The sequence below is a fragment of the Notolepis coatsorum genome (assembly GCF_963971535.1).
Source record: "Notolepis coatsorum genome assembly, chromosome: 3".
NCBI classification, from domain to species: domain Eukaryota; kingdom Metazoa; phylum Chordata; class Actinopteri; order Aulopiformes; family Paralepididae; genus Notolepis; species Notolepis coatsorum.
The window spans coordinates 15487837-15510506 of record NC_140167.1 but is presented as its reverse complement, the minus strand read 5'-3'; the positions used below and the strand labels follow the sequence as shown (position 1 = coordinate 15510506).

Here is a 22670-nt window from a genome sequence, read left to right as displayed (position 1 = left end):
AAACTTAACAGTCTAGGAATCAGCATCAGCATCACTACCATCATCACCGCTACCATCATCATCACCATCACTACCATCATCACCACTACCATCATCATCACCATCATTACCATCACTACCATCATCACCACCATCACTACCATCATCACCACCATCACTACCATCATCACCACTACCACCATCATTACCATCACTACCATCATCACCACTACCATCATCACCACTACCATCACCATCACTACCATCATCATCACTACCATCATCATCACTACCATCATCACCACTACCATCATCATCACCATCATCACCAGCATCATCATCACCACCATCATCATCACGCTACCATCATCACCACTACCATCACCACCATCATCATCACCATCACCACCATCATCACCACTACCATCACCACCATCATCATCACCATCACTACCATCATCATCACTACCATCATCACCACTACCATCATCATCACCATCATCATCATCACCCCTACCATCACCATCACTACCATGATCACCACTACCATCATCACCACTACCATCACCATCACCATCACTGCTATCATCATCACAAAGTTCCAGAAAGGCTGATTAGAGGAGGACTAGTGAGAGTGAGGACCTGGGACATCTGTGGGAAGAGGCTGATGGCCAGCGGCAGCGCCAGGCTGAAGGCAGCCAGACACACCAGGCTGTGGACGGGCAGGAGCAGCCTCTTGTGCCTCTGGAGGAGAGGGAGCCTGGGAGGAGACAGAGAACAACGAATCACTGAGGATGGTGAAAACTTTCAGTTCGACCCGAAATCGAGTTGAATGGGATCAACCATCTCCTAGATTAGTAATTTAAACTCTTGGTTGATGTATATTTCCTCAGATAGCTGTTATGTTTTAAATTTAATATTTTATTAGCGTGCTTTCTCCATGCATCTCCAATGGGCTTCAAGAAAACTGGCAACAAAATCTGGCACCAAGCAGAACGCTGGTATCCTGACGTGACGACCCCCTTCCTTCTTTTATAGTTTCATTCAACCTACACTGCTGAGAGAAGATGTAGCCGCCAGTAATGACTATCGCTGAGTAATGACTATGCTGCAACAACCATGTTAAAGTGCTACCGGAATGATCGCATACCACACACACCAATACATGGTCTCAGGGGAATGATTGATGTGTTACTAGGAAACAGCCAAGACGACTTCCTGTCGCAGTGCTAGAATTATAACAAGACTAGGCAAGCCTAGTTAAGCCGGAACCGACCAGGGTATCTGCAGGTTTCAACAAGTTCAATTGAAGACTTTTTAAGACCTTATTGGTAAATGGCTGCTTTTTTATATAGCGCTTTTATCCAAAGCGCCTTACAATTTGTTACTCACATTTTACCCATTCACTCACACATTCACTCACACATTCACACACCAACGGCGGAGGCAACCGTGCAAGGTGCCAACCTGCTCATCGGGAGCAATTAGGGGTTAAGTGTCTTGCTCAAGGACACATCAACACGCTGCCCGGGAGGAGCGGGAATCGAACCGGGAACCTCGGGATTGCCAGACGACTGCTCTACCTCCTGAGCCACTGTCGCCCCTGTATTAATACCACTTAGAGTGAAATCGAATACCAATTTCACGACCATACTAGCAAAAAAAACAACAACAACATAGCTACTATTTAAGACTTTTTTATACCCAGCAGATATAGTCAGTCAGTTAGGGACATTCACTATTGTAGGCCAGCCCTCCGGGTCCAGCAGAAAGAGGATGGGTCACGGCACCAATGTTACGCTACCTCGTACGACACTGTCTCCCAGCGGTGATGGGGGAAGCCATTTCTTTAAGTTTCTATGACGACACTGACCCCATCCTCTTCCTCATAATTATAGTTGAACTAGTATCAACAACTTACAGGAAATCAAATCCATCACTGACACTACAAGTTCAAAACCGATATTGTGTAGAGCGTTATATAAAAATATAATCCTTTTTACATATCTGTAGTTAGTTACTATATCTGTACATATCCCTTACCTACTCTAGTTACGCTGCTGGCCAGTATGACTTACTGTATCACTGTACATATTAATATTACTAATCTGTACATACATCTGATTAGCACTATTACTCAGTAGTACTAATTTATATATTGTATACCCAGTTTAATCACCTGTACATTGTATGTTGCTGTTGCACTTCACTGTTACATTTGCTCTCCCGGTTGGATGACAAACCTATTTTCGCTGTACTGTACTTGTGCTGTATGATGACAATACATTTGAATCTAATCTATATAATAATCTAATCTATATGTACAAAGTGGCACGTTCAGCCGAACACACAATTGGAGGTGGGATTCCCACTCTCCAGGACATTTACAACAAGCGTTGCAGGGCCAAGGCTAAGAGAATAACCAAAGACTCTAGTCACCCAAACAACGGCCTCTTTGAACATTTGCAGTCAGGCAAGCATTACCGGAGTCTCATGGCAAGTACAGAGAGACTCAGAAGGAGCTTCTATCCCCAGGCCATCAGGATGCTCAATGACTCCATGTAACAACCCATCATCTACACTCATTGCACACACATCCACACACTCACTTTTAAGCAAACACTCACCTTAACACTCACTTTAGACACGTCAACACCACATTATAGTTATCTATTATTAAAGAGATTTGCACTACATTCATACCTCATTTGCAATCACACCTTACGTCAAAGTTTTGTACCTCATTTTCTGCATTGTACCTCACTGTTTACAAATTTTTACTACTTTAGATTGTAAATTGTACTGTATATTGTATAATGATATGTATATTGTATATTCCACTTGACTTACTTTTTTTTTTAAATTTTTTACTAACTTTTAGCTTACTTTCTTACCTACTTTTTTTTTTTTACTGTATGAAGCACATTCTCAGGGGCTCATACAGAACCAAGCATTTCACCGAAAAGTATGTGTATTTCATTGTGATATTTAATAAACAAACTTGAACTTGAAACTTGACATAAACATAATAGTTGGGCTTCAAATGAGACATCTGACCACAAATCCCACCACTGGCATTGACGGCGTAAACTAAAGCAACAAAATCTACTCAGCGGTGAAATATCAGCAGCTAAAATCGTCTGCAAAGTTAAAAATGTCTTTGCTAAAAAGAATTTGACACGCATCATCCGCGTAACACCTGTTAAAAAGTCCCTCTCAGAGTTTGATATTTGCAGCTCCACATATTTCTTATCCCTTCCCTCCCTCCCTCCTGCCCTCCGTACGCTAATCCCCTCTTCGGCGTGTGGGACAGCGCACCCAGCAGGAGCCCCGCGTAGTCCCTCTCCCTTCTCTCCTCCCTCTCCCCTCCGCGAGCGACGCCTCTCCCCTTAACGAGGAGAGCTACTGCCTAATGAGGGAGCTCATTAACACCTACGGCTGCCATGGTTTAATTAGGATCCACACACACACACACACACACACGGACACACGGACACACATTTAAGAGGGAATCAAAATCTGAAGAGAAAAAATCTGTGGCGACGGACGAGGTATGTGAGCAACGTGGGGGGGGGGGTTTGAAAAAAAAAAAACTAAAAAAGGTGAAAAGACTTTATTTCCCCCCAAACTTTCCAACAATGTTTGTACAACGACCGCGACAAAAGAGATTCAAAATACGAGCGGTCTTCTCCTTCCGCGAGACAATGGGGTGCTTTCAGCGGCGTGCAGCTATGTAGGGTGTGTGGGGGACGGTGTCTGCGCGGTCATTAGCTCTGGCGCTGCTCTCAGCGGGCTAATCCATCACTGGGGGCCCGTCCAGGTCCTCCTGTTCTCGCTCCATTGAGAGCCACTGAAGGTGAGCTGACATGGAGGAGAGCTGAGCGCCGCTCTCAACCTCCAACCGCAGTCGCCTCACCTCCCAGCGGACCCCTTGAAAGCCCTCCGAGGCCTTCCGTCTTCACTCTCTCCGCTGCGAAAAGAGACCCCCCCCCCCCCCCCGTTTTTACAAGGATTTTAAGATTATTTTAAGGAAACACAAGATATTATTTGATTTTCAGATTTTCTTCTCGTTTTAAAATCATATTTTGAGGAAACAAGTGGAAATAGAATTCCGCCAACGGGGGCGAGAGAATGTTTCAAAAAATATATTTTAAACAAGTGACAATATTTTGAAATAAGGCAGATAACTCCGTTTCAAGATAATTTTGCTAGTTTCGAGAAAACCCCTGAAACAAGCTCATTTTAGATTAGTGTATTGTCGTCATACAGCACAAGTACAGTACAAAGAAAATAAGTTTGACATCCAACCAGACTGCAAATGTTAACAGTAAAGTGCAACAGCAATAGTCAATGTACAGCAGATTAAACTGAGCCCAAAATAGACAAATTAGTACTACAGAGTGTAGTACTAATTTATGTATCGGAACATAAAATTACATCATGCCATCAATAGATTACAAGACTTCAAGACTCGATACGAGATGAAATAACTTAAGACAGACATTCTTTTTTGTTTTTTTGTTGCAGTGCCCCTTGTCCCTCCCCCGCTCACTCGTACAACACTTCCAGGAATCCCAGGCACACCTGGGACCGTCCTCTCCGCTGGTCCCACCCCCCACTGGCCCCCCGTCCGCTTCAGGGGAGGTCGGGAGAGGAGGTCGGGAGAGGAGACCGTCAGGGGCGCGTTCAGAGACGGCTGCATTCCTCCGCAGGTACAGCCAGGCTGTCGTTCACGGTAGCGTCTGTATAAACACCCTCGCGTCATTAAGTGATCATTACGGTCACATCAGACGGCGGAGGATTTCAACCAGTGAGGATGGTTCAGCCACGGCGCGGGGAGATGGTGAGAGAGGATAAGAAGACAGAGGCTCCTTTATGTTGGGCACGGCTGTGGTGTGTGGGAAGAATGATCCCGAGAGTGGAAGAGATGGAAGAGACCTGCTCGTTTTAAGAGATGGCTAAGTGGTATGATCTCCATAATTGAATAAAAAAAAATATATATATAGATATATATACTAGGGCTGTCTTAAATACTTCGAAGCTTCGTTCGATGGGCATGGGATTCGAATGGGAATATTTCTTTCGAATATAAAGAAAATCAACTCTGCCTCTCTTTGTTAACTACAGCAAGCACTGCTGTTTGTTATTTAAGATGAGGTCGGACTCGGCACTGACAGATTTGTGTTCATTGTGCTGCTTTTATAAAGCCTCAAAATATTTCATGAAAGCAAAGTGTTTCGTTTGTCTAAGATTTAAAAAGGTTTAAACTTTACAGCACTGACAAAGTGGAACAAAGTGCTGTACAAGTCCCACAACATAATTAAATTTTTTTTTAAATAAATAAAAAATAAAAATATTAATATATATATTTTTATTTTATTTTTTTATCTCGAATTAAAATCAAATCTCGGCCCCGAAGCCTCAATGCCAAAAAAATATTCAAAGGTCAGCCCTAATATACTGTATATATAGGTAGAAAATGATGGTAAATGGTGCATTTATATAGCAGCTTTTATCCAAAGCGCTTTACAATTTATTCCTCACATTCACCCATTCACTCACCCATTCACACACCGACGGCGGAGGCAACCATGCAAGGTGCCAACCTGCTCATCGGGAGCAGTTAGGGGTTAAGTGTCTTGCTCAAGGACACTTTGACACGCTGACCGAGAGAGGAGTGGAACCTCTGGATTATCAGACGACTGCTCTACCTCCCGAGACACTGCTTCACCAGTATGTAAGGTCGGTCTGGTGCTAGTTTGGCAGCTTGGTTTTTCTTTTTGTATTTCTTTGTTTATTTTTAAGTAAATTATGATAAAAACTGATTTGATTAGATTCAAATGCATTGTCATTATACAGCACAAATACAGTACAACGTAAAGAAGTTTGGCGTCCAAGTGCAACAGCAATATACAATGTACAGGTGATTAAAATGGGTACAAAATATACATATTAGTACTACTGAGTGTAGTGCTAATCAGATGTATGTACAGAGTTGTAGTATAATATTGTGGCAGATCTCACCCCCCCTCTCATGGATATGTGAAGGATGGGAGATACTTTTGCCACGGAAGGAGTAGAGTCAATTAGGTAGCTGATTAGTACTGATAGAACACACCTGCGCATCATTAGTCCACCCACATCTCACGTGCCCACGTCCAGACCCACACAAGGAGTAAGTTGAGCGGAGGTGAGGTTGGAGTTGTTGTTTATTGAGAGAGATTGTAGTATTCGGAGTTGTGAAGGTGAGAGGTAGTGAGAGGAGAGGTGAAGGTGAGTAGGTGTTCTTTGTGTACTGGACCCTGGACTGGCTGAGAAACCCCCTTGTGTACTGACCCTGGACCGGACGACTACCCTGAATAGTGAACAATCCCTTTTTCTGTCGGCAAGCCTGTTTTGTGTTTTTGACCCTCGGACTGAATCACGACCATTCTTTTGCTTTTCTTCTGCCCTGAATTCAATAAATACTTGTATTGATTGATATTGCTCTTGTGTGGACATTCGAATTTGTTTGTCTTTGAACCGTGGCGAGTCTGAACCCCACCAGGCTCGTCACAATATGTACAGAGTAAAGGTGTAAAGACAGTATGGTAGTAAGTCATACTGGCCAGCAGCGTAACTAGTAAGAGTAGGATATGTACAGATATAGATATAGTATCTAGATTGAGAACAGATAAGAGCCATGGATGACAAGGTATCTTCCTGGCTTTTTAACTCATTGAACACTAAAAACGAGTATACTCGTTTTTCAAAGCCAACCGTTGGCTGCCAAAAACGAGTATACTCGTTTTTTTTAGTTTTTATTATTATTATACTGAATAGTCAGCCGGACCTTGGTGTGTGATCCCTGAAGCTCTGAGGGAATTGGAATTGAAATGACGATCGAATCCCGATAGGTGGCAGTATCGCCTATATTCTATATATGGTCGTGTTTACCTTTGACCTGGAAATAATATAGTTGTCAGGCGAGCAACCCGCATGAAATGTGCATGCTGCACAACACACGTCATATCTCGCGTTCCAGAAAACGAGACTGGATTATTTTGAAACGGAACGGGTTTTAGTCTGGGATTGCGCAGGAACGAAGGTATCCAGAAATTAAAAAAAAATTCCCTGTTGGAGTATAAATATTGCCTGTCAAATGAGCCATACTATTGTCTCCATAGCTATAATATAGAATATACGATGGGTCTGCAAACATCGTGAAAATGGTAAAAAAATAAAACGCTGGCGCCAGGGAGTAAAGATGAAAAAACAGCGTGGCAGTCAAAGAGTTAAAAATGAACTAAGTAAGATTTTTGACAATTTCAAATAAAGACGCAACCACATACAATCACGTGGAATAAGCGAGTAAGTTGGATGGTTGAGTATACGCGGTCGCCATTGCTGGTTGGATCGCAATGAGGACTGTGGACAAGGGCGTGATTATTCTAGGTAATTTCAATTATTACAAAACGAAGAGCTAGTGTGTCCTTACAATCAAGTAACTTACTTCTCCAGCATGGCCATGATCATGGGAGGAAGCACCAGGATGGGCATGGGTAGGACCACTCTGGTCAGGGCCGTCTCTGAAAGTGCCTGTCCAGAAACACAATACACAAAACACCTTCGATGTACTTGATTGTCATAATGTACTGTAGGCTGTACAGTTTGGATATAAGGAAAAACACAATTTGTGGATGGCATGTACTTACATTATAATAAAGTATCTAGTTTAACATGAATGAACAGGTTTTGAGGTCTCTGAGCTTATTGAAGAAAGAACACGAGGTACAAGCTCCTTTTCAGAGCCTTCAAAAACAGCGTTATAACAACAATATGAAGCAAAAACTTACAATCAAGAAAACTATATCGTAATCATAACGAGATGAGTATGCATGTCTAGTAAGAGTTTCCCGGGCTGAGCAGCCTCCACTTACATGCCTGGCAGCCATCTTGGAGGTGCCCACCACGTTCCCGTTGTCGTCGAGGACACTGATGCCCTCGGACAGCTCCGAGTGTCTCATGAGGACCACGTTACAGATGTTGGCACTGGCTGTGGAGAACAGGGATGAGAGATTTATTGTCATCATACAGCACAAGTACAGTACAACGAAAAGAGGTTCGGCATCCAAGAGTGCAAATGTAACATTAAAGTGCAATAGTAATATACAATGTACAGGTGATTAAGTTGGGTATAAGATATAAATGAGTACCACTGAGTGTAGTGCTAATCAGATGTATGTACAGAGTTGTAGTATTAATATGTACAGTGATACAGGTATAAAGACATTATTATGGTAGTAAGTCATACTGGCCAGCAGCGTAACGAAGGTTATCCTATAACCCTAGTTACATGAGTTTTTGTGAGCATTCATACTCTTCCTTCCAGAGTCTTGACCTTCATTCGGAAGACAGTCAGGGGTCCTATATTCCTGAGGAATATATTGTACGAGCAGAGCCCGCCTGGCGGACACCGGGTTGGACTGATCCGGTCCGGCGCGACCAGGATGAGTCCCGGGTCCAATGCTGCCGCTCCTCTTCAAAAAATTATTTATCGACGGGGGAGGTACACGCTTTGATAAAAAAAAAACACAGGAGGCGCCACCGAGACGGACTGTAAAAGAACAGCTCACGGTGGCCCACCCATCGGGTGTGAAGCTTCCCTGTGATGCTTGATCTGCCCTGTCATTTCCCCCCGGAAATGCAGCGAGCCTTCGAGCTGGCAGATTCATTTTCACGAGCAGCGGTCGCCTGGCACTTGGCAGAGGTAAACTCCCTCCCGGCCGACCGCATAAATGCCGTTATGCCGTTCGGACAGACCAGGGCGCGCCGGTCCCTAAGATGGCCATTTCAAATAAATATTTGAAACATGCCCGGGACCAGGCGCTGACATCGGTCCCTTAGGACCAAGCGCTGATATTGAAGAATGGGGAACAGACCCTTACATTTATGCCTATTTAAATGGGCTTTAACTGTCCCGGTTCTCTAACTGCCATCTCGGTAGAAACAGCAACAACAACAAAAAAGCTAATATTAAAGTTAAAGTGCGCCTGTAGCAAAACACTTCTGAATGAAAGACGAGTGAAGGAAGAGTACGGCCACACTCCTCGCTTATGTACATAGCCGGAAATGGGCGTGGCCGGGCAAATGAAGGTGCATGTGGCAAAAGCTTTCAGTGATACAATAAGTATTGATGAGTTAGTCCAGCAGAGCAGAACGTAAGCAAAAACTAAATGTAACTAGTAGAAGTAGGTTAGGGATATGTACAGATATAGACATAGTATCTAGAGATACAGTATGTAAAATGGATTATATCCAGGTATGTACAGACAGATGTGGTTTTGACGGCATTTGATTTTTAGATATAATGATATTTACTAGGGATGTTCGATATTGGCTTTTTTACAGGATATCCGATATACCGATATTGTCCAACTCTTAATTTCCGATACCGATATCAACCGATACCGATATATGCAGGGTTTCCCCCCCAAAAAACACAACATTATGCATACTTTTCACAATAAATAAAATAAGAATTTGTTCTTACTTGCTTGCCTGGGTAAATAAAGGTAAAAAAGAAAATAATAATAATAATAATCTTTTTAATCGATAATTTACGATATTACATTTTAATGCCAATATTGGCCGATATCTTGTCATATCTTTATCTTGTAATACAATTATTATGGTTCTATTGCGCTCTATTTTCTACTTTTTTTATCCAGCTGCGTGGACGATCTGAGCACACCTCCATACTGCAGCCCAATAGAGTCTGACGTCTTCAACAGAAAAGGTGCAGCATATTGACAGAGCAACCACATAACTGCTATATCCAGGTGAGGGCTATCTAACTTATCTCTAAGCAAAATATGTTCTCCCTGTTCTCAGATAAAACAAAATACGAATTTCAGTTTTTCACTAGCCAAGTAGGTGGTGTTACGAAGCCGTCTAGGCTAGGGGCCTGTAGTTTGACGATCCAAGTTCTAACCCAAACAAGAAGTGTAGTGTCGTTTTCTAGGGGCAATTGTGGCTCAGGAGGTAGAGCGGTCGTCTGGTATTCGGAAGGTTCCCGGTTAGATTCCGGCTCCTCCCGGGGCAGCGTGTGGAAGTGTCCTTGAGCAAGACAGGTTGGCACCTTGCATGGTCGCCTCCGCCGTCAATGTGTGAATGTGTGAGTGAATAAGATAAGAGGGGGGAGGGGATGTACAGGTATGGGCAGGGAAATAGCAGAAAGATATAAATATAGGCAATAAAATTAGATCTGATTAGTGTGAACCTCAGCGAGTGTTACGCTGAAACTCCTCGCTGTCAGGTGAAAAGAAGCGGCTGTCGACGCCACATGTATCGGAGGATACCCTCCCCAGAAGGACGGTAGGGCAGCATGTGGTAGTCTACACCCTCCCCAGAATGATGGTAGGGCAGCATGTGGTAGTCTACACCCTCCCCAGAATGATGGTAGGGCAGCATGTGGTAGTCTACACCCTCCCCAGAATGACGGTAGGGCAGCATGTGGTAGTCTACACCCTCCCCAGAATGATGGTAGGGCAGCATGTGGTAGTCTACACCCTCCCCAGAATGACGGTAGGGCAGCATGTGGTAGTCTACACCCTCCCCAGAATGACGGTAGGGCAGCATGTGGTAGTCTACACCCTCCCCAGAATGACGGTAGGGCAGCATGTGGTAGTCTACACCCTCCCCAGAATGACGGTAGGGCAGCATGTGGTAGTCTACACCCTCCCCAGAATGATGGTAGGGCAGCATGTGGTAGTCTACACCCTCCTCAGAATGACGGTAGGGCAACATGTGGTAGTCTACACCCTCCCCAGAATGACGGTAGGGCAGCATGTGGTAGTCTACACCCTCCCCAGACTGACAGTAGGGCAGCATGTGGTAGTCTACACCCTCCCCAGAATGACAGTAGGGCAGCATGTGGTAGTCTACACCCTCCCCAGAATGACAGTAGGGCAGCATGTGGTAGTCTACACCCTCCCCAGAATGACGGTAGGGCAGCATGTGGTAGTCTACAACCTCCCCAGACTGATGGTAGGGCAGCATGTGGTAGTCTACACCCTCCCCAGACTGACGGTAAGGCAGCATGTGGTAGTCTACACCCTCCCCAGACTGACGGTAAGGCAGCATGTGGTAGTCTACACCCTCCCCAGACTGACGGTAAGGCAGCATGTGGTAGTCTACACCCTCCCCAGACTGACGGTAAGGCAGCATGTGGTAGTCTACACCCTCCCCAGACTGACGGTATGGCAGCATGTGGTAGTCTACACCCTCCCCAGACTGACGGTAAGGCAGCATGTGGTAGTCTAGACTCTACACCCTCCCCAGACCTACAGTAGGGCAGCATGTGGTAGTCTACATCCTCCACAGACGACCAGGAAGGGAATTGGCATAAGGACTAAACCAGGGTGTCTGTTGACTCTTTACGATCATTTGAACAACCCAGGGACCGCAGGGTTTAACGTCTCGTCTGAAAGACGGTGCTCGCAATTGTACGGCGTCCCCGCCGACCCCACAACACATTGTGAGACCAGGACATTGTCCCTACCGGACAACAACACCTCTTTCACAACAGCGCCCTGGCCGGGGCCTCGAACCCCCCCGCCTTCCTGATCACCATCCTGGAGATCCTACACGTCCGCGCGCCTTTCCTCTATGTGTAAGAAAAGAAAAAAGGCAGACAATCTATTCGCTGCAATTTCTGACACGTCGCTCTAGGTGTTGGACTATTGGCATTGATACCCTATTTTATCCCACTAATGTATGTACATTTAAAAAAAACGCTGCGACAAGAAAATAATCGGAGATCTAACGTCCCAATATCCGAGACCAGCATCTTTCCCGCCGCACCCCTATTTGCGATAGAACGATTATAATAGCAGAGGGTACGTGTCCCGATGTGCCAGTTGTCCTCTCCGCCGCTGACTTTACATAAGCTCACTAACCGCTCCGTGTGCGTCTTTGACTAAAGCAAGGAAGACAAATCAGCCAGACAACAGGCAATCTAACCAAGGTTGAACGATAGGTCACGGCGTCGCCGCCAAGCATCCGCGGTGTTGTCGGCCCGGTGATATATTCATGGGGGACAAAATGAACACAAATGTATGTTAATGTAGATGGACCCGTCTCCTTGACTCTAATAGGAATAAGAAAAACTCATTTTAGAGAGTTTAGCGCTTGGCGGCCCGGAGCCTTTTTAATTTAAGACAACAGCGCTTTCTGAGTTTTATCTTAACTCGGGGCTCCGGGGCTGGCAGGTCGCAGTGCGAGGAGAATTCAATTGACTGGGTAAATAGCTCTTTTACCTACGAGGGATTTCTATCCTGACCAATTAACAGCGGGGCAGATAGGGAGGGATTTTGGCAGAGAGTGACAGAAACTAAAACAAACACGTCAAATAACGGAGGGGGAAATAAAAACCTGCAGTGGATTAAAATGAATATAAGCTTCTAAGTCAATTCTAAATGATTATAAAATTGAATATAGATTATTGTCGTGGCCCCGCAAAAAGCTAAATGACAAACAATTTCAAGGCGGTTTATAATTATTTGAAATAATTACATTAATATGCATTCTAATTGTCATCTAATAAACTGGAGCTACACTAATAGGAAAATGCATGCAAGCACTTTCCCATAATTACTCCACATATATCAAAAGTAAATGACAAATGTTTGTGAAGACAACAAATTAATTAATCCCTGTGTATCTTCTGGAGGCGCGACCTTCCCTCCAGTTAGATTCATCATAATCTAATTGAATGACAGGCTGCTGCTTGATTACGTTATTACAAAATAAACCTACCCTTAAGTAGCCAGTCAAACAAAATCACGGGGGTGAAAACTCAACACGGTGCCCCCCCCCCCGCTTTTTGCTCAGTTCAATTAGCCATTTTAATTACCATTTGTAAGGGCCGAAAAAAACGACAACAAAGAAAAACCCAACAACAACAACAACAAAAACAACGGACAAACAGAAATCAGGTATATGAGGCCTTGACATAGAAACCACTTTAGGGATAATTATCCAATTTGTTTGCGGCAGCAGAGATCTAACGAGGAGCCAATTAGCAGGGCAAGGCCAGGCTGCAGAAACCTGTTGATTTAATTAGGGAGGGCACCAGGGTAAGGGAGGGGGGAGGGGGGGGTTGGTGAGAGGGGTGGGGTGGGGGCAAACAATTTAATTACAAGGCAGCAGCCCAGGGCATTCTGGGACACATCTCCATCCCCCGGGTGTGACTGTGTGTTTGGGGGTGGGGGGGGGGGGGGGTAACATGGGGGGGGGGGCTCTGGGGCTCCACAGACGTCTGACGTAAGGAGGCAATAACACGTCTCTAACCCCCCCAGAGGGGACAGTGGGCTGTGGACGTGATAAGCAGAGAGCTACATAACAAACCAGACCCGTTTGTTGGCTCTCGCACACGGCCACATTCAGATACCACATTGACCTACGGATGATTAAAATATTAATATTGTCATTGGAAACAACAGGGATGCTCCGTTTTCCGAGTCCAGGATCCAAGGTGTCCTCTCGTAATGACATTCGTAGGAAGTGTTTAGCAGAGTGTCTCCGGTTGCTGTACTTAAAATGGGACTGCGTTTATACAGCGCTTTTTTATCCCAATTGCTTTATGACCCGTTCACTCACACGCTCACACTCACCGGCGGCGGAGGCTCCGCTACTTACCGACGGCTGGGAAGGGGATGAACCTCTGCACCAGGACCCTGGTGGCAGGGCTGAACCGGTTGGCTTTCTGGATCAGAACGTTCAGCCCAACCTGCGTATAACCACACACACAGATGTACACACACACACACACACACACACACACACACACATGAACAAGTAGACTAACACGCATGCACACACACACACTAGATTAGATTCAATACAATTTTATTGGCATTGCAACAAAGTACAAGTACTGGGAAAAATGTAATGGTAAAGTGCAGTGCAGTGTAATGTACATGTATTATATATATATATATAGAGAGAGAGAGAGAGAGAGAGAGAGAGAGAGAGAGAGAGAGAGAGAGAGAGAGAGAGAGAGAGAGAGAGAGAGAGAGAGAGAGAGAGAGAGAGAGAGAGAGAGAGAGAGAGAGAGAGAGAGAGAGGAGGGAGGGAGAGGGAGAGAGAGAGAGAGAGAGAGAGAGGGAGGGGGAGGGAGAGAGAGAGGATGTGCAGTAGGGCTACTCGATTATGGCAATAATCATAATCACGATTAATTGTGGTCAATATTGAGATCACGATTATTTAACACGATTACCCATTAACTTTGGAAACGTCATGCCTTTATTGAACAGAGAATGTGTCTTTTTAACAGTGGATGTCCTTGAACTTTAAATATAATTCAGCTGAAAAACAAAAACATCACCTGGCCAAAAAGTCAATTATCTTGTTTTCATAACAGTTGGAAGATCATAATTGAAAATAAAATTGGATTAATTGCCCAGTCCTAATGTCCAGTGTGAACAGAGTGAGTATAAACTGTAGGCAGCATATGAATCCACTATAGAAGCACCCGTATATAGGCTACATTAGAATCCAAAGTAAAATATAGTTTCTATGTTATCCTCCTCTATTATAATGTGGGCTCACCCACCCCTTTGGCAGCCCCTTGCCTTTTCATAATCACAAGCATCAACAAAACAATTATTAACCTAATTAAAGCCCTTTCCTATCTGCAGGCAGTTCTTCTAATTGCGGTATAGCCTGTGTTGAAAAAACGCAGGGTATATCCCGGAGTAATATTCCAACGTCCCGTCCCGTCAATCCTTTCCCCAAAATCCACCCCTTCTGGACCTCATCAAACATGGGAGAAAACATCACTGATATAAATAACAAAAATACGCTGTTTTAGGCCTTTTATCAATATAGGCTACAACCTTTTTTTCACCGGTTGGGCTTATAATGTGTTTTTTAATTAATAACATAAATTGCGTTAGCAAATATTTTTCCTTCAGTCCTCCTTACTGAAATATGACTATTGCGTTTTGACTGGTAGCTGAAGTTATGCCTTAAAAGTAAATTTTCCCGAGAGAAATAAGAAAATGGCTTATTTTCGGGTATAGTATGTGTAACTGAGGGGTACAATTCCCTGACTGTATTAATCAAGTATTAGTATCATTAAACTACTACCGTCTTATGTACATTACTGGCCAATACCGTACACAGGTATATGATGCGAACTTCTCCACAATAACACGGTTTCCACACAAATACTCGTTTAGAATATTTATTACATCAAAAGGTATTATTACATTTATCATTTGAATGCACTTGTAAGGCAAAGAATGTGCGTAGGCAAGTCAATACTGAATATTAGGAATTCTCTATTGTACTCTGGGAAGGGGTGTACTACCGGTTGTAAGCCAGCAGGGGGAGGCAATGCTCTATGAAAGTCAATGGGTCCACGGAGGCGATCTTACTCCCTGGAGCAGCGGAGAAAGGCAGCCTCTGTACTCTCAACGTGCGCGCCGCGCAGATGAAATCCGTGGAGCCTCTGGTACGACAGAGACGGGCTCGAGTGATGTCGTCACGGGCATGTAGATCCCACAGCAGTGGGTGTAGACGGTTCTCTGCTCCAGCAGCTTGGTCAAAGCAATGAAGAATAATAATCCTTGCCGGAAAGTGGCTCTGTAATCACCGATGTAGATATCCTCCGTGGTGCGCGGTGGTCCACGGTTGAACTTGACGTTACTATCCTCTTAGCACGCGGCAATAAGTGCTCTATGTAGACACACAATTACCCACTTCACGTGGTCTTTGACTCGTAATGAAGGCCTTTACTAGTAAGGAGCGAACGATACATTAAACAAACGTAGTAGAATAACACGACTCTATTTGAGGCAATACGAGCCCTGCTGTACCGCACGTTGTGTAGTGGGTAAGGCTTTACTTGGTAACTGAACCAGACTGAACTGAAGGCGAACTGAAAAGGAAGTTCTGTATTCGCTGGTCATATTTATACGTACGGTGGACAAATAGTGCCGCTCTGCTTTCGGTAGCCGTATTCATGGGCAGAAGCGGGCATGTTAAGACAAGTCATGTCGGTAGCTTTCAAGTCAGCTCTAGGGGGTAAGTCACTGGCGCCTAGGGGATCGCTTCCAATAGGAGAACGAATATTATGGTCTGTCCTGTACCAGGTAAAGGGATATTCCGTGTATATGTACAAAGAATATACAAGGGATATCAAACGATATACAAATATTATACATGGGATCTCAGGCAATAAATATATATATTCGGTTTAATCTGACCCTTTGTAACAGTATGGAATAAATACCCAAGGAAAGTGCTACGTGACTTCATGAGATCGGCTTTTGTAGACAACGTACAGTACACGTCAACGGGTTAATGACTTATCTTCTAAAATAGCCTGGTATTAGTAGTAGGTCTGAACCAGGATTCTCCCCTAATTCAATGGAGTCAATGGAGAAACTACAGATTCTACATCCAGGTGACATCACAAATGTGAAGATTCTTCATTTTGATTTCTAGTTTTAGGAGAAAGTGATGCATGTTCACACATAAGCGTAATCTTTTGGGGGGGGGGGGTTGCAGGGGACATGTCCCCCTCAATATTGAGAAGAGGTAAATTTGTCCCCCCTCAAAAAATATAGACAACCCCCCCCCCCCCCCCCCCAAAAGAGGTAAAACAAAAAGGGGGTCAAAACATTTCAATATCCTTCTTACCTGTAACTATATATCAACCAACTCAGACACCCCTACAGGACCGTACCATCTCAACCTTGCAGACTATCATAAAAGTACACCAGAATGCAGGAAATTAAGTGTTCTGACGCTCAAAATCTCCAGGTGGAGGACCACCAGACCCCCCCCCCGCTTAAAGTGTTGAATCCAAACCTACGCCCTCGTATTCAGAGATACTGACTGAACTGTCCCGGGGAACTGGAACGACTGTAGATTCTTGAAGTGGTTGGCAGCAAGACCAAGTGCCTCTTAGCTAAACGTCATCACTCCATAACGCAGCCTTTCTGGCTACCCACTACCTACCTACCTAGTACCTACCCCGTCCTCCATTCCTTTACACTAAATATTTCAGCAATGATAAATTCATCTGAGGTAATAACTTGTATCAGCATAAAAATAAAGCCTTGCATGGACTCCAGTATGTCCAGACCTCTGTTGCCAGGATACTCACACTCACTCACTCTCACAGCACATCACCTCCCACTCCATGACTCTTGTCCCTGAATAGCTCCTACACACCTACACCTCCTCTCGTAGGCTACACTCCTGACCTCCTCCACACCTACTGACCTCCTCCCAGGCAGTGTGTCCCGCTCCTCCCTGGGCAGTGTGTCGAAGTGTCCTTGAGCAAGACACTTAACCCCTAATTGCTCCCGATGTGCAGGTTGGCACCTTGCATGGTTGCCTCCGCCATCGGTGTGTGAATGTGTGAGTGGATGGGTAAAATGTGAGGAACAAATTGTAAAGTGCTTTGGATAAAAAGCTCTATATAAAAATGCAGCGATTTACCTACACCTCCTCTCTGTAGTGGTTAACACTGTCGCCTCACAGCTAGAAGGTCCTGGGTTCGATTCCCGCTTGGGGACCAGGTTGCTGTGTTGCCAGTTACCTAGGTGGGGTATCTCCCGGGCCTTTCTGTGTACGGAGTTTGCATGTTCTCCCCCCCGTGCTCGCAAGGGTTTCCCCCCCCCGATAAGATAAACCCAATGGAAAAAAAACATGCACAACAGATCGGACAGGAGCACTTGGATTGGTCCCCGGGCGCGGCGCACGCTGCAGCCCTCGTCTGCTCCCGGCTGCCCTTGGGGGGGGAAGGACGACGGGATGGGAAGTGCAGAGAACATTTCATCAGCGACTCAGTGCATGTGTGTGTGTTTGTTCCTGTGGGACGCCCATCGCACGTGTGTGTTATAAATCTGCATGACAAATAAAGACTTCTTCTTCTTCACCTAACTTGCACCTCCTCTCGTAGGCTACGCTCCTCTGACCTCCTCCACACCTACACCTCCTCTCGTAGGCTACGCTCCTCTGACCTCCTCCACACCTACACCTCCTCTCGTAGGCTACACTCCTCTGACCTCCTCCACACCTACACCTCCTCTCGTAGGCTACACTCCTCTGACCTCCTCCCCACCTACACCTCCTCTCGTAGGCTACACTCCTCTGACCTCCCCCACACCTACACCTCCTCTCGTAGGCTACGCTCCTCTGACCTCCACACCTACACCTCCTCTCGTAGGCTACGCTCCTCTGACCTCCTCCACACCTACACCTCCTCTCGTAGGCTACGCTCCTCTGACCTCCTCCACACCTACACCTCCTCTCGTAGGCTACACTCCTCTGACCTCCCCCACTACACACCTCCTCTCGTAGGCTACACTCCTCTGACCTCCCCCACACCTACACCTGAAAAAAATGAACGAAAAAAAAGAATGCAAAAAAATTAACTAACTAAAACGAAAACGCAAAAGAATTAATGAAAAAAAAAAGAATGCAAAAAAATGAACGTACTAAAACAAAAACGAACTAAAACGAACGCAAAAAAAAGAAAGAAAAAAAATGAACGAACTAAAACAAAAACGAACGCAAAAAAATTACAAAAAAAACGGACGCAAAAAAAAGAACGAAAAAAAATGAAAGAACGAAAACGAACTAAAACAAAAACGAACGCAAAAAAAAGAAAGAAAAAAAACGAACGCAAAAAAAGAACGCAAAGAAATTTGCGAACTAAAACGAACGCAAAAAAAATAACGAAAAAAAAGAATGCAAAAAATTAACTAACACCTACACCTCCTCTCGTAGGCTACGCTCCTCTGACCTCCTCCACACCTACACCTCCTCTCGTAGGCTACGCTCCTCTGACCTCCTCCACACCTACACCTCCTCTCGTAGGCTACGCTCCTCTGACCTCCTCCCCACCTACACCTCCTCTCGTAGGCTACACTCCTCTGACCTCCCCCACACCTACACCTGAAAAAAATTTACGGAAAAAAATAATGCAAAAAAATTAACGAACTAAAACGAAAACGCAAAAAAATTAACGTACTAAAATTAAAACGAACTAAAACGAACGGACGCAAAAAAAAAAATAAAAAAATAATAAAAAAATTAAAAAAAAGAACAAAAAAACGAACGGACGCAAAAAAAAAAATGAAAAAAACGGACGCAAAAAAATTAACAAACTAAAACAAAAACGAACAAAAAAAAAATAATGAAAAAAACGGACGCAAAAAAAGAACACAAAAAAAATTAACGAACTAAAACGAAAACGAACTAAAACGAAAACAAAAAAAAGAACAAAAAAAAAGAAAACGAACGCAAAAAAAGAACAAAAAAAATGAACGGAAAAAAAGAAAGCAAAAAAATGAACGAACTAAAACGAAAACGCAAAAGAATTAATGAAAAAAAAAGAATGCAAAAAAATTAACGAACTAAAACAAACGAATAAAATGAAAACGAACGCAAAAAAAAGAACGAAAAAAAACGGACGCAAAAAAATTAACGAACTAAAACAAAAACGAACGCAAAAAAATAACGAAAAAAACGAACGCAAAAAAAGAAAGAAAAAAAAATGAACGAACGAAAACGAACTAAAACGAAAACGAACGCAAAAAAAAGAACGAAAAAAAACGAACGCAAAAAAAGAACGCAAAGAAATTTGCGAACTAAAACGAAAACAAAAAAAGAACGAAAAAAACTGACGCAAAAAAAGAACGCAAAAAAATTTACGAACTAAAACGAACGCAAAAAAATTAACGAACTAAAACGAACGCAAAAAAAGAATGCAAAAAATTAACTAACACCTACACCTCCTCTCGTAGGCTACGCTCCTCTGACCTCCACACCTACACCTCCTCTCGTAGGCTACGCTCCTCTGACCTCCTCCCCACCTACACCTCCTCTCGTAGGCTACGCTCCTCTGACCTCCTCCCCACCTACACCTCCTCTCGTAGGCTACGCTCCTCTGACCTCCTCCACACCTACACCTCCTCTCGTAGGCTACGCTCCTCCAACACTGGACTCCTCGTCAACAGACTGCGTACTGTTGGGGACGGAGCCAAGAGGGTTACTGGACTAAGAGGCTTTTAGCCGAGGACCGACTCACTACTTAACCAAGCGCCTCCTCCGAGGAACACACCACCACCACCACCGCCGCTCTGTTCCACTGGCTCTCCCCAGCCCAGCGGGGGGGGGGTAGACATGGAAGCAGTGGTTTAATTGGAAACCAACCCCCCCCCCGACCCCCTCCTGACCTGTCGTCCCCCCGCCCCCCTCCCAGACTCCCCACCGTTTCCCCAGGCCGGTTGCTGTTGTCAAGCCTCAGGCATCAGCCGGATGGCTACTCAGTGGGACTACTAATTGGCTCCGTTTGAGCCCCGTGTCCATACACCAAGAGGTGTGTCAGACGTGTGTGTGTGTGTGTGTGTGTGTGTGTGTGTGTGTGTGTGTGTGTGTGTGTGTGTGTGTGTGTGTGTGTGTGTGTGTGTCTGTGTGAAGTAACACATGTGTACGTGTAACATCTGAATCCTGTGTATTAGGGATGTCCGATATTATCGGCCTACCGATATTGGCATTAAAATGTGATATCGGAAATGATCGGTATCGGTTTTCAAAAATATATATATATATATATTTTTTTTTTAACCTTTATTTACCCAGGCAAGCAAGTAAGAACACATTCTGATTTTTTTTTTATTGTCAAAAGTATGCATAATGTTGTGTTAATTCCACAACTAGAGACATCCATCTCCGCCTGGATGACGACCAACCACCTCAAACTGAACCTAAGCAAAACAGAATTGCTCCACCTGCCGGCCAAATCCTCCCCCCTGACCGACCTTTCCATCACAGTCGAGAATGCAGCTGTGACCGCGTCCCCGACCGCCAAGAACCTTGGTGTTGTCCTCGACGACCAGTTGAACTTCTCTGCTCACATCGCAGCGACAACCAGAACCTGCCGATTCCTCCTGAGCAACGTCAGAAGGATACGCCCCTTCCTGACAAAAGAAGCCACCCAACTCCTCGTCCAATCAACAGTCATCTCCCGCCTCGACTACTGCAACGCACTGCTCGCTGGCCTCCCGGCCACTGCCACTAAGCCTCTTCAACTCATTCAGAACGCAGCGGCCCGCCTGATCTCAAACCTACCGAAGTCGGCCCATGTCACCCCACTTCTTAGGGACCTGCACTGGCTCCCCATTGCTGCACGAATCCGCTTCAAGGCCCTTGACCTAGCATACCGTGCGGCAAAGGGAACTGCTCCCGCCTACCTCCGGTCAATGGTCTCTAACTACACACCCTCAAGACCCCTACGCTCTGCATCTTCTGGCCGCCTCAGACCTACTCCTATCCAAGCTCCGGGAGGGTCATCAAAGAGAAGTCGCCTATTCTCAGTCCTTGCCCCACAATGGTGGAATGAACTACCCACCCCAGTTAGGACAGCCGAAACACGTCCAATCTTTCGCCGTCGACTAAAGACTCACTTCTTCAACCATTATCTGAATTAAAAAAAAAAAAATAAAATCTAACCCTAACTAACCATACTGTCATGCACTTGTCCTAATAAACTAACCTACACTGTAGCACTCAACACTTTGATGAACATTGTTACTCAGCTGATAGAGTTGTGCTCTTCCTGATGGCTTGTCGTACAGAACTTGTAAGTCGCTTTGGATAAAAGCGTCAGCTAAATGACTAAATGTAAATGTAAATGTATATGTAATGTTAATTACCTGAAATTATTCCGTTTTTTGGGGGGAGAAACCCTGCATATATCGGTATCGGTTGATATATCGGTATCGGAAATGAAGAGTTGGACAATATCGGTATATCGGTATCGGTAAAAAAGCCAATATCGAGAATCCCTACTGTGTATGCGTGATTTGACCTGAAAATTCATATAAAGCATTTAAAACGTGTGTTGTGTGTGTGTGTGTGTGTGTGTGTGTACGTTGTAACTTGACATTAAACAGTGGCTCTGGCACTGCTATGAGGCCCTAAAGATGTGAAGGTCAGCTGACATAATAGACCAATCGGTGGCTGACGTCAGATGGCTGCACGTTAGCCTAGCTTAGCACAATGAATGGAAGCAGACAGTGCCGGTTAGCCTAGGCATTGTCCAACTAACACCTCTCTGCTTCCATTCATTGTGCTAAGCTAGGCTAACGTGCAGCCAGATAGCTTTCTACTGAACGCACAGAGAGGGAACTGGTATCTATCTCCTTGTCTCTCTCTGGAGAAGACGGTAAGCTAATTTCCCAAAATGTTGGCGTGTTCTTTTAAGTCAATATCTATAAACCTAGACGGTCTCTCTGAGCTAGAAATCAGAGCTTCAAGACTTGAATCTATGATGTCATCAAGTGACACTTTTTGGAGTTGATCCACTGACAATAAATTAGTGACCAACAGTGTAGGCTCACATAATTATTTTTATTCAGCTATTACATCCAAATGAGTTTTATTTAAATGTAGGGCTTACAGCTCTGACTTGTAAAATGCACCCATATCCCAGTAGAACCACCACCTGCACTGTCGTATCCTAGGAGTCTATGCAGCGGCTCCGAGATGTGTCTCTTGATGACATCATCACTAGTCTTGCGTCTCAGGCTTTCAGCTCAAGGAGAGACTGGTTCATATTATTCACAAATCAAAACGGACCCGTATAATATCATAGAAATAACATGAGAATTCTACTTAAGGTTGGA

General features: G+C 44.6%; 1 protein-coding gene across 1 annotated transcript in view; it reads right to left on the bottom strand.

Annotated features, from left to right (window-relative positions):
• The window catches only part of sfxn5a (sideroflexin 5a), a 61626-nt gene that overhangs the window by 2505 nt on the left and 36451 nt on the right, over positions 1–22670 (bottom strand). Inside the window, exons 10-13 of the mRNA XM_084309570.1 lie at positions 13660–13750; positions 7899–8014; positions 7472–7557; positions 622–739 (exon numbers count right to left, since the gene is read on the bottom strand). Of these exons, the coding sequence (XP_084165696.1) occupies positions 622–739; positions 7472–7557; positions 7899–8014; positions 13660–13750 (411 nt within the window). The remainder of the gene's footprint in view (positions 1–621; positions 740–7471; positions 7558–7898; positions 8015–13659; positions 13751–22670) is intronic.